This window comes from Paralichthys olivaceus, chromosome 14 (assembly GCF_024713975.1).
Source record: "Paralichthys olivaceus isolate ysfri-2021 chromosome 14, ASM2471397v2, whole genome shotgun sequence".
NCBI lineage: Eukaryota > Metazoa > Chordata > Actinopteri > Pleuronectiformes > Paralichthyidae > Paralichthys > Paralichthys olivaceus.
This window is the reverse complement of record NC_091106.1, coordinates 4,413,672-4,426,822: the sequence shown is the minus strand read 5'-3', so window position 1 is coordinate 4,426,822 and position 13,151 is coordinate 4,413,672. Positions and strand designations below refer to the sequence as shown.

General features: G+C 40.1%; 1 protein-coding gene and 1 long non-coding RNA gene across 14 annotated transcripts in view; both read left to right on the top strand.

Annotated features, from left to right (window-relative positions):
* LOC109635311 (stromal membrane-associated protein 1-like) overlaps positions 1-13,151 on the top strand; it is a 94,728-nt gene that overhangs the window by 66,009 nt on the left and 15,568 nt on the right. For all 13 annotated transcript variants that reach the window (XM_069538307.1, XM_020096479.2, XM_069538306.1 and 10 more), the window contains one exon: positions 6,086-6,189. In XM_069538307.1, the coding sequence (XP_069394408.1) occupies positions 6,086-6,189 (104 nt within the window). The remainder of the gene's footprint in view (positions 1-6,085; positions 6,190-13,151) is intronic.
* On the top strand, positions 315-5,356 carry LOC138413614 (uncharacterized). The gene is made up of 2 exons (XR_011246006.1): positions 315-2,859; positions 3,288-5,356. It is a non-coding gene; the product is annotated as an uncharacterized lncRNA (long non-coding RNA).

Here is a 13,151-nt window from a genome sequence, read left to right as displayed (position 1 = left end):
GTCCAGTACACACAGCAGACTATATACATGACAGTATCATTAGAAGGCCAAAGACCCAGTGACTATAGTTCTCTATGTGGGAATAAAACTGGCCTGAATGTGCAATAGGGGTCTCTAATTCAAAACAATAACAAAAGAGTGTGTTTAATGATGTTGTGACGCAGTGACTCAGATGACGTAATGTTTTAAGACTTCTTCGTATGTTGTTTGAGTTATAGCAGAGACCAAGGCTAAAGCGGATTTGACTTAATGAAATGTTGACCAAAATTAAACTACCAGTTACCTTCAATGAAATGGGTTCAAACATTGTGCATAATGTAAGTACACAAGTCAACAAAATAGGTCTAGTTGTTTTATTTTAATGAGGAATTGTTACATATTTTATCTTAAATGTCACTTTCTCTCATGGTAATGTGATAGAATTCAAAATGTAGGAATATGCATTGTTCAGATTAACGCAGTGAAGCACTTTCAGACTCTGGGGCACAGGGCAGTTGCTCACTTTGCCCTGTTAGTATTTCAGCTTGTGCTGTTATCCAGCTTTGTGTTCACGAACTTAAAAGCAAACAATCCCTCTTCTCTATCTGTTGATTTATGTCGCTCTGGTTACGCAAATCTCGAAATTGTGGAAATGCATTTTTTTCCCACCTGCTGCCTAGGCTCCATATGCAAATTCATAAATAATGCTTTGAGTTGCAGCAAAACACCAAAAAGAGAATATAATGTAATATATATTAAATGTTCATTTGACATGACTGCACATTCCAGGAAAGGACATGCTAATTCTTGTATCTCCTGTAAACAAACATATCCAGCTCAAAGTCATTGTGTGTCACTTTTCCTCACTTGCCTCTGCATAATGACTCTTCCTACCAGGAGCTAATGACTGGAGTCACCAACTGGGCTCATGGCCCCTTTTTCTGGACTCCCAGAATCACACACACAGGGGAGTAGGCAAACTTCATTTCATGCCCTAGTTGTGTTTTGGGGGAAAGTGGGTTAAATTAACATATCTTTTTGTTTTATGGCTGCAGCAACATAGATCAAAACAACTGACCTTTTATTATTGACAGGATGGGAAACGTGATACAGCATATTGACCAGTGGGAAAACAGAATCAAAAAGCATCTCCACTTGTTTGTGTAAAATCGTATTTGGGTTATTGGCTGTAGAATCAGTCCAGGGCTTAATCGACTGAGATATTTCAGCCCTTGTGTTGGCGGCCAAGTCCTTAATGTGACAGCCCCCCGCTGCTGAATGAGGTCACTGTATTCATTGAAAACACTGGGAAGCCCTATATATATATTTATATACAGTATATCTATATGTGTGTGTGTGTGTGTGTGTGTGTGTGTGTGTATACTCGGGGCTAAGGGGTACAGGCTGATTATAAAACACCCCCCCCACCCGGCTATGCTAGTGGTCTGTTACCATGGTGAGGTAGAGAGTGCTCCCAAGAAGTGGCTTCATCCCATAGTAAAGGATGGTGGGCACATTGCCCACCGTGGCAGTGATGATGATGACAATGATGGGCTCTTTTCTCCCCACAGCTCATAATGGGTGAGAGAGGTTTGGGTAAAGTGGGGAGCAGAGTGTTAGCACATGAAATCCTCTATATTTCAGTGTTCTGTTTAAATATGCACACCTGTCAGTCTCAGCCCCCGAGGTGATAATCCTAATCAAAGAAGGTTTTATTCCTTAAGCACCCTTTAGAGCCATTTACAAAGTGATTTCAACAGTCACGATAAAATCCCATAGTTCATAAAGGAAATGAAGGGATCACAAGATGGAAAGAGGGCAAAACACAAAAAGAACAGTTTAAGGATGGAAGACGTCACAGTCAAAGTCATTATTTGAGAATGAGTTTTGATAGGTTGTTTAAAAGGATGCCCCCCCCACCACAGTAAATGGTTTTCCTTGTACCCTGTTGTCTCGCTAAAGGAGCTCAGTCTTGTTCACACTTTCAAAAGGCTAAATTATGGATGTTTCATCACTGTGGTTATATAAATGACCTCAGCTGCTCACTTACTCTCTCACACACACACACACACACACACACACACACACACACTGTGTCTTTTCACGACCACCCCCTGCCTGCCTCTCCATCACTCTCTCTCACTTCCTCTCAGATGAGTGTACATTGTGTACCGGGGGTCCCCTCTTCATCAGAATGGGAACAGGTTCTTTATTCGGACACCACAGGCTCTTCATGACGATAATGTACTTTAAAAAACATTACGTAAGATTAGTTCAGGTCACGTGTTTGATCTGAACCCAGAGGCTGCAATTTGATTTTGGCTGCAGAAGATTTCTTCTCCCTATCAACCATCAGATAAGTTTCTTACTCTGCTGAATGGTAGGGGGGCACCAATTGGGTGATTGAATCTATGAAACTTTAAGTGAGTTTCATTGTGTCAGTTTGTTGTTGTTTTTTGCCTTCCTCTTCTACAAACTCTCTTTAAATAAGAAATTGTGTTGCATTTCATGGTTTTGAAGCACAAACCTGCAAGTCTTGCTTGTCTACCTGCCTGGTCCCATACATTTATCAAATAATACATAACACCACAAAACTGCAGCATGCAATGCAAGAGGACCCTGGATCTCTGCAGCCATTGTTAATTGTCTTAACAATGTTGTTGGTATCGTTATCAAAAAGTGACAAACCACTGGGACATCATCCATTTTCTTTGTGAGCTGCTTTGTGAAGCCTCAAGTTTGGCATTTGACACCATCTTGGTGTCTTGAAACCAGAAGTCACCATGCTCACCAGCCGGTGTGGCCCGGGTGCGAGATGCACCAGATCCCAGCTGCTACGTGTGAAGTCGCTGTCGGCAAAGTCAGCTTCCATAATCCAAGGTGAGAGTTATTGCTAAGTGTAAAAGGAATGTAAATATCAACATTGACGGCAGGTTGTTATTGTCATTGATTAATGTTATGAAGCAATCAGCTGTAACAATAGACTGCCTAATTTTTCCTTAAGGTTACAATTCATTAATCTACTGAAACTATAAAATCATTACACTTAACTGTTGGCGTCTTCTCGTGCTGTTTGTTCAAGAGACAGCAGATGTTGATTGAAATGAGCTCATTATCTAATTTATATAAACATCACAGAACACTGCTCTTTAGTATTATTTATTCTCCCAGTTGAATGAGTGAAGCATGAAGCATTATGATAATGTTTGCTCGTGGTTGTTGGCTGTTTTTTTGCAAGTTCTGTTCATTTCATAGTTGATGACAGGCGTCAAAATATATATTGTAATGATTCTTTTTCCCTGTTGTAGGAAAACATTACTGAGTGCTGGGATCCATCATGGTATGTTCACCCACATAGTGTCACTGCAGTAAGTATGAGTTCCGTTTTATTACTATTAAATGTAAAACTGAACAGCATAAGGTTATTTTTTACATCCAAGTTCAGGGACTCATTTATTTTTCAGATTATTGTGTTGAGCTCGTTGTATAATAGCTCTGTTCCTCTCCTTCTCTCTGCAGCCCACATTATGATACATTTCTCACTATTACAATATCCTTTTTTCAGTCATAGTGTGGGTCGTACCATTGTAGCTATAAAGAAGACCCTGCACAACCTCCACCTGCAGTATGAACACATAAAGAACATCCTCTCTGGCTCATCCACAGACGCAGGTGGATGCTGGTGTCAGTCCAGAGAAAACCTACGAGCCTCGCAGGTTTATCACGACATGTGCTCATTGTTCAAGTGGACGCCTTGTGCACATCCTCACATAAGGTTTAACACTATTTCTGCATGAGGGACTCACCATATGGGGAAATTATGTTTTTAAATGGTTTTTAAAAAACGATTAAAGCCCAACTCAAGTAACAGTGAAATGTTCATGTGTGACTTAATGGACTTAAATAAGAGAATATGTGTTATTTTAGTTAATGTAGTATTTTTTATGTTTAATACTTGCCATAACATTGTTCAGTCTCACATCCATTGCAAATGACGTCGTTCTTCAACTCTCACTAATGGATTCATTGTGAACACATTTCAAATGACCTCAAAAGAAAAACACTTAAGAACTGGTGGGGCACAGTGAGTCAACCCTTTCATACCCTGTTCTTTGTGTCTGTCTCAAGGCAAACGGGAGATCTATTCAGGGGCAGGTCCGGGGTGGCCCCAGCTGAAATCTAAACATTTTTAAATGCACAATATGCTTGAACAAGGAACAATTTGATGTAAAAGCAGCTCTGCTCAAAGCTAGAGAGCTCACAGTAAGCAAGGAATAACTTAAAATGTGCCCCTTATCCTGAATCAGGAATTGTGCGCGGATGTTGGACATTTAATTGGACCGTCTGTGTAAATTTGTTGCCCCTTTATGGCCCCTGGTTCAGGAAAATCTCAGATCTGCCACTGGATATTTACAAAATGATGCTGCTGTAAGACTTGAAACAAGTACATTCTTAATGGAGTATGGGTTATTTTATCATTCAATTCCATTCAAAAGAGTACAGGTTTGCGAAACTTCCTCTTTGGCTTTCTGACTTCTCAGGTTATGTCCATTTTTATACAGTCTATGGTTATTACTTAAGCCTGTGCTCTCTCTGCTTTTAAAAAACATGAAAAAATAAAATCAGTACACTGTAACAAACAATTGTCCATTCTTCTTTGTTCCTGCTATATTTAGTCCAATTGAGAATTCAAAAACCTGCTCTACGACACCTTGTCAATACACTGATCAGTTTTTTCTTTTGTTTTACTTTGTCAAGCTGTGAATTCATGGAAAATAATGGAAATAAGTTTTCTTTATCACATTTTTTATGGCCTAGGATGAACCCTTTCAAACTCAGCCACAGACTTACACCAATCAGCCCCAACATGCAGTTACCATATGAGATGGAGTGGCTGATCGGTGTGTATCTGCAGTCACTGACGATTAATCAGTAAACCGCATTCCCAAGGGAGACTCATAAATAAAGTAGATGTCAACATCTTAAGGAGTGCAGTCATCCTGAGGATGTTCTAAATTATAACTGCGGTAATTATAAATTGAGCTGTGCTGCGAGCTCTGGAAACATGTTGCTTTATTTCCTGCATATATAGAGGCAGTTTTGAGTAGTTTCTATTTCCATCAGTGCCTTCAATTTTATTGTGGATATTGATTTTCTATTATCTCTGCTCATTAATTCTCTTGTCTTTATTTTTATGATATCTCTGTCTCTATCTCTGACTCAATAAGTGTTTTCCATCCATCTGTTTGTACTTGTATTTTCACTTAGTGCATCATAACACACACACACACACACACACACACACACACACACACACACACACACACACACACACACACACACACACACACACACACACACACACACACAAACAAAACACACACACACCAACAAAACACAAAAATATGTCTTGACTGTGGTTGTTTAATGGCACAATGCTATTTGATTGAAGTGCACATTAATTTGCCTTTTTGTTTTTCCAACTCCTTAAACATTACCGTGTAAATTGGTGCCACATTTTGATTGAAACAAGGGAAAAGTCTCAGTCAAAATCAATATCAATACTTTGATATTGGTTTATTAAAAGTCTTGTTATGTTTTAAATCAACCAAATAAAAGGCATTTTATTGTTTTAGATCATTTTAAAAACAGTGTCACCACAAGGTCCATGCATGAGCTGCTCTAGATCTTTAAATCACATCCCATTCACTCATGGATTTGGCCCAGTTTTCATGGAAAATAAGACTCAGGTCAGTATTCGTCTGAGCAATTAAAGGACCTCTTAGCCTTGTTAGCTTAAAAGCTAATAGTCAAAGCTCATAATCACACGAAAAGGTCCATTTAGAAGCTGCTCATGAACGTTAACTTAATTTAACATGATCTTCATCAGGAGGTTGAATATTGATTCAACTTAAAATGCAGTTTTATTTTTTCAGTGCTGAGAGAAATTCTGTGCCATTAGAAGAATAGATGAATAATTATTTTCACCCAAATTACTTTGATTCTGCCATATGAGATACAAATACTCATACACATTATCTGTCTTTAAATGAAATAAACTATATTTCTTGTTATATATTGTAAAGAAAATATGTTTTTCCCGTAGATGCCCCAGAGGGTGGTGCTGCACCAATCAGCGATGAACTGGACATCTTTGGACCAATGGTCTCCAATCCTCTTCCCTCAGCCAACAACACACAGCAGGCCCAGGTAATGTACACACACACACACACACACACACACACACACACACACACACACACACACACACACACACACACACACAGAGGCTTTCATCATGTGCTTATCACCACAGGCAGGCTGCAGCATAGGGAGTCTGTGGAGACTCCTATGATGCAAATACACACAGACACGCACACACAAGCACATTCACAAACACGCCATCTCTCTCCGACACACACTCTCTGAGGATCATACTGAAATAAACTGTCACGGACGTTCCTTTATTGAAATAATTTAACCACTGTCCTTCAAAAGAGAGAGTGGGTCTGTCTGACAGAGTGGAACAATGGTGAACCAGCACAATGAAACAACAGCCGGGAGTGGTAGGAATATAGAAGAAGAATATACGGTACCTCAACAATTGTAGCTGCCAGAAATGTTCAGCTTATTTAACCTTAACAAAAAGTCCTCACTGAAGAACCGACTGAAAAAAAATACAAACTGTATTTATATAACACCTTCCGAAACACAGTTACAAGGTGCTTTACAAGTGAAAAATGAAACAGCTGAAAATGACAATGAAACTGAAAGCAAACATTAGGAAACATTTAAAAAACAAGAAAAAGCAAACAATAAGGAACAATTAAAAGCAACAGCATTCAAGTGCAGATACAGAAATAAACAATGTTACAGATGAGAAAAGAGAACCAACATAAAATAAATAATTGTAAAATTATTAAATTGCCAGTAGCATCAAAAGTAGAAGTATGTTAGTATGTTAATAATCTATAAAAATGTGTCTTTAAGGTAGTTTGAACAGAGGGTAAGGAGGTTGCCTGACTGATCTCCTCAAGTAATAGACCAAGTCACCTCTCGGGCCGTGGTGTCAAAAGATCTGAAATGTACTCGTGTGCAAGTCCAGAACGGGCCTTAAAAGTCAGAAGTAAAATCTTAAAATCATTGCAAAATTTACCGGAAGCCAATGAAGAGAAGCTAAAATCTGAGTAATGCGCTCTGTTTTAAAGATTTGATGAGAAGTCTGGCTGCTGTGTTTTCGACAAGCTGTTCCAATAATCAAAACAAGTTTCTTCTAGATAAAAATATCTCTGAAAGTTTCCTGAGCTGCGAAATACATGAGCAGGCAACTGTGTTGACATGCTTATCTAAGAGGGGGTCAAAGGTGACATTAAGAATTTTACATTTCTAGGCAAAGCTTTGGAATAAAGAACCCAGGTGCTTTAATGTTCAACTATTGACTTTGCAAATACATGTTGGATGTTCAGTAATACACACACACACACACACGACACAGTGGAGGGAAGGACTTTGTGCCACAGGCAATATGTGCTGAGGTGCACAGAATCCCCACCCACAGGTGTCTGTGCTTTGACCAACATAATCATGATAACCTAGTTGTTTCACAGTGACACAATGTAGCGACACAACAACATAAAAATCAACTGGAGAAAAGTGAGTGAATCTCTCACCATCCTGATGGTGGGGTGGGGGATAAAGACTTTTAAACACACATTGCCCAAAGGGATTTAGTTCGTCTCTGACTGTTCCCTGACTGGTTTGACGTAACAAACCCACAATTAAAGTTATCAGTCAGTGTCGAAATGTAGAAACAAGAAGTGTACGGTAAGTTTGTGATTATGCATATATCATCTATAGTTCAAAGATGAGGACAGTGATACAAAAAATGGAAAGCTGGAGTGTGAGATGTTGCAACGACCTCAGGCACGAAAACTGGTGGACTCAAATGCACAACTCAGACTTGGATATGACAAAAAGAGGTTTATTTTCAGTCTCTAAAGGTGCATAACAAAAGGCGCTCACGAGGAGGATAACAAAAGAAAGTAGCAAAACAATACTCTAACAAAACCACAGAGATAAACACGAATACTAAACATGAATGAAGCTAAATTCTGGCTTGACAAAATCTCACACTTGAAGCGTGGGGACAGAACAAGACGAACTGGCACAGGACAAAGGGAGACGAGGACTATTTATACAAGAGGAAGTAGGAAACAGGTGAAACCAATCAGGGGCGGGGAAGACGATCACGAAGGCGGGAAATCACACAAAGGGAGGAAGTCAGGGTCTGAAATGAGAGGGAAAAGGTGAGTACCAAAATAAAACAGGAAGTGCACGACGAGACTCGACACGAGTGAAGTTTAAACATAAACATGAATAAACTTAACATAACTGACGAGACATAACAGATGTTGCATCCATTAGCACTTCCACCTGTCAGATGTTTGTTTGTGTAAGAACAGGTACAAACTATCAAAGCTTTACTGTATCATCCAGAAACTCCTTCTCCTGTCTGCTCTCACTCGTTCACTGCCTGCTCTCAGGGGATTGAGCCTGGTTGAATGAAACATTTTCAAAGGGCAGCGTTGCGTTTGAAATGTTGTTGCAGTCTCTCAAGTGTGGCCTTTGACCTGGGACTCAGCTGGAAATGAGGACACACACATTCATACAGACCCAAATATATACCATCTGTCTTACACATACAATTACTCCAAGGATGGAGACACGCAGTTGCACACTTCTGGTCAAATAATCAATATTTATACAAAAAAACATGATATTCAAGTCATATACTGCATGAGCACTAAACGATCACATTGATCTATAGCTGGGCTTGAAATGTATTCTTTCACTCTCTGACCTATTCTTAGTTTTCAAATTGTCTATCTCACTCTGTTACTCGCACACACCTCTGTGCCTCCTGGGACCAGAGAAGACAGAGGCTGGCAGGAGACCCAGGCATGAAGAACAATTATGGGCTGCTGTAACTGCATGCTACCCTTTTCTGCCACTACCAGCCTCCCACTTACCCTCTAATCTCCCCTCCATGATCGGGTCTGCAGTGACTCCGGCTCCTGCGGCTCTTTTCCTGCCTCACACCTTGGCTCATCTCCATGCATCCATTACTTCTAAATTGCCCACCTTAATGCTTATTTTTCATTCTCTGTGAAGACCTGGTGTGGTCACTGGGGATACAAGGTAATTCTACACATGCAGCTCTTTTTGGTCAATCAGGAACAAGTATGATGAAGATCTTCGACAGTATATTATCCCCTCAGAAGAAGTCCATTCAAAACCTAAAGGGTTTTTATTATGTTAAACACTGTTCACTTTATCAATTAATCAAATTTTATTTGTATAGCCCATATTCACAAATTACACTTTGTCTCATCAGGCTAAAAAAGGTGTGACATCCTCTGTACTTATCCCCCAACCAGAGGCAGGAAAAACCACCAATAAATATTAATGGGGAAAAAAGGTAGAAACCTCAGAGAGAGTCACATGTGAGGGATCCAAGTGCAGATCCCACATGTAAATATAAACATCAACAAAATTACAATAGCTACAAAATTGATTAGATTTACTTTCAACTGAAACCTGATTTAATTTAGAACTAGCATTATTTTGTGGGGTAACAGGCTATTTAAGTGAAATCTTCTTCTGCAAAATCCTTTTAATGCTTCTACATCAGGGTGTAAGGAAATGTTAGTGACCCTGCTGTGCTCCTTGTTACATATGGGGTAGATTTACGCTGAGATGACCCTTATTCAGAAAAGTAATTGATAAAAGATTGTCTTTGTGGAGTTGCTTGAAGCAGTTAAATTGTTCCAAAGTGTCAGTTTGTGTTGAAAACTGTCAAAATACAAATTTAGTGTGTGGCATTACTGCCAAGTTTGACTCTCAACTTTGAGATTTACCAAAGGTAAGGATTTGTTGGATGAAGTTATTTTGGCTACCTCCACCTCCAAGCGGCAGCATCACTACCATCTGACAAACCCGAACAACACTTCCTGTCGCAAAGTCTTGGAGTGAAGACTTTGTATTTGGAGCCATCAAATGGAAAACAGTCTGTAAAGTAACCAGTACAGCAGTCAGCTAAAGATAGTGGAGTATTTCCTGCTGACTAACTAATGTATGCCCAGTATGTTGCCTCTTCATGTAAGCCCATTGGATTTTGGTGACCTTGTGACCTTTACAATGGTGGCCCGATCAGGTGAACCAGTTGTTTCGTGAATTCATTTTCTGGTATTTTCTTTGCTCAGATACAAAATTCAATTCAATTCAATTCAATTTTATTTATATAGCGCCAATTCATAATTTACATTATCTCAAGGCACTTTACATTTAAAGGTCAAGACCTTAAAACAATAGTAACATAGAGAAACCCAACAGTTCCCACAATGAGCAAGCACAGGCGACTGTGGAGAGGAAAAACTCCCTCATTAACAGGGAGAAACCTCTGGCAGAACCAGGCTCAATGTGGGCGGTCATCTGCCTCGACCGGTTGGGGTGAGGAAAGAAAAGTAAGGGGGGAGGAAAAATAAATAAAGAGGTGTGGGGGGGCAGAGAGACAGAGGGAAGTGATGAAGTGCTCAGTGCATGATGGGAGTTCCCCCAGCAGTCTAAACCTATAGCAGCACAACTAAGGGATGGTTCAGGACTCACCTGATCCAGCCCTAACTATAGGCTTTGTCAAAGAGGAAGGTTTTTAGTTTTACTTTAAATGCTGGGACAGTGTCTGCCTCCCGAACCCAGAGTGGGAGCTGGTTCCACAGGAGAGGAGCCTGATAGCTAAATGTTCTACCTCCTGCTCTACTCTTACAGACTCTTGGAACCACTAGAGAGCCTGTGTTTTGGGAACGAAGTGATCTACTTGGATAATAAGGTGTTATCAGCTCTTTGATATATGAGGGGGCGTGATTGTTGAGGGCTTTAAAAGTGAGGAGGATCTTGAATTCTATTCTAAATTTTACCGGGAGCCAATGTAAGGAAGCTAAGACAGGAGTGATATGATCTCTCCTTCTAGTTCCTGTCAGCACTCGTGCTGCAGCATTTTGGACCAACTGGAGACTTTTAACAGTCTTCATCATCAGGCAAAATGTGGTGCACAGATTCATGCTGCCAAGAGGAAACTACATGAACCCACCTGTTGCCCCATCAGCCTTTCCATTTTCATTAATATTCCTCTCTTATACCTTTAAGCGGTAAACACAAGGACAACACATCCTCCCATTCTTAAACACATATATTTATATAGAGGGTTGAATTTGGGATTCAGCAAGTGGATATTGCTTTAGAGCTGTGATTAGCTGGGTGCGTCAAGAAAGAGGAAGCCCGCAGCCTGCTGATTCAAGCAACTATTACCCGGCATCGGGGAGTGCTCGCCTATCTGCAAATACGTCAATTATAAAAATGTGATTACATCCTTGTAAGAGGGGGAGGATTTGTGTTATCCTCAGCTTTCCTTGCTGTCTCTCTCTTTTCTCTCTCTCTCTCCCACACATATTTTATCCTCTCTCTCTCATTCACCACATCCTGTGAGGAAAATGTGGTTTTCAGATAAGTTTTAGCCAGAACACTCAAGAATGTAAAACAGCAACTAATCACCTTACAGTGGTAGGGAGGCAGAGGATGGAACAATGGAGAAAGAAGAAGTTAAAACTCAGGGTATGAAAGAATGCTGAAAGGGCATTAGATGGCGTGAAAGAGGGATGACTGGTTAAAGAGCAGGTTGGCGGAATAAACAAACAGAGGTGGAAGGTAAGGCCAGGAAAACACAGGACGTGAAGCGTGAAGTCCCACGAGCACTAAGAGAAGGTGAGGTACTGACTTGAGTCACCACCCACAATCCTTCTTCTGCTGCTCAGACATTTCACAAAAACACATGCTGTGTATTTATCACAGATGCACCACAGTGGAGTTGCACCTCCCGTGCCATTTGTCATTTGAGCGCCTGCAAGGTGCGTCTGTCTCCTCACTGCCTGTATAAATAGTGTAAATAAAAGGAGGAGACATATTAACCGAGGTGGTTTATGTGTTTTTGTAGATTTACTGAGGTCATGCTATTTGTTAGTTTTAAGGGGAAAAGTCCCACATCCACCTGTTAAAAAAATGGGTTGAACAAAGTGCACATGGGATTTACAGAAGCCACAAGAAAGACCCTGGCGATAAAAAGAATAATGCATGGCTTGTAGCCGAAGAGAAAGTCCCTAGATCACAGCAGGGATTTTTTATTTTGTGTTACCTAATTCTAAAAGTTGTGTTGCCTCTGATCCACAGAGGTAGACTGAGCTTTATGTGATGCAGCATTGTGTATAATGTAGTAAACCACCACTGGTTGTTACAGCAGCAGCCTCAGCTGTGTCTGGCTCAGGTGCTCATCTGTATCATTGCAGCTAGATCATAGATTTAACCTCTATTGTGGTTGTAGCCCGAACAAAAGCTTACACACAACAAAAGGTTCTTCTGCTCCGATCAGGCAGAGCTGCTGCAGCTCTGCTCACAGTCAGGATCAGCACTCAGACTTTTGAAGAAAGGAGAAATTAGCAATAAATGCATCATATAAAGAGTCACATCATCTCTCCTCCTCTGCAGAGCAGACAGGCAGTGTATTAGCACTGGACTGTGTTAATGAGAATCAGTGTAAATGTAATTTATGCACAAAAGTAAAATTATTCCACAACATTGACAGTTGGAAGAAAAAAAAGAAACATTTTGGGCTGTTGTTAATGAGAGTCTGATTATTATGACAATAATGAATAGTGCATGGGGAGGTTTGGTTTGCCATCATTAAACTTGAATATGACTGTATTAATAATTAGTGTAACCATCTGGAGAATTCCTCACAGACTTTTGGCACCACTATATCTGCTAAAAATAAACCTACTATAATTTTTTTTGAGTAAACATGTCGGTTTTTTCTAAAGTGAAGTTTTTGTTCAAAAGTAAAAATCTTGAAACCTATGGCTGATTTTCTGAGTTCAGTCGTCTCACTTAAATTTCACCACTGAGCTGAACGCCCCTCAGTGGAGGCAGCACCAGGTTCAGTTAAGCAGCTGACTTTTTAATGAGCTGCCGTCTTAGTAAATAAAATAGACTGCGTCAATGAAAACCACAGTACTTTCCAGACTTTTAGGGTAAAAGACTTGCATACTAAACATTTTTTCCAGTTG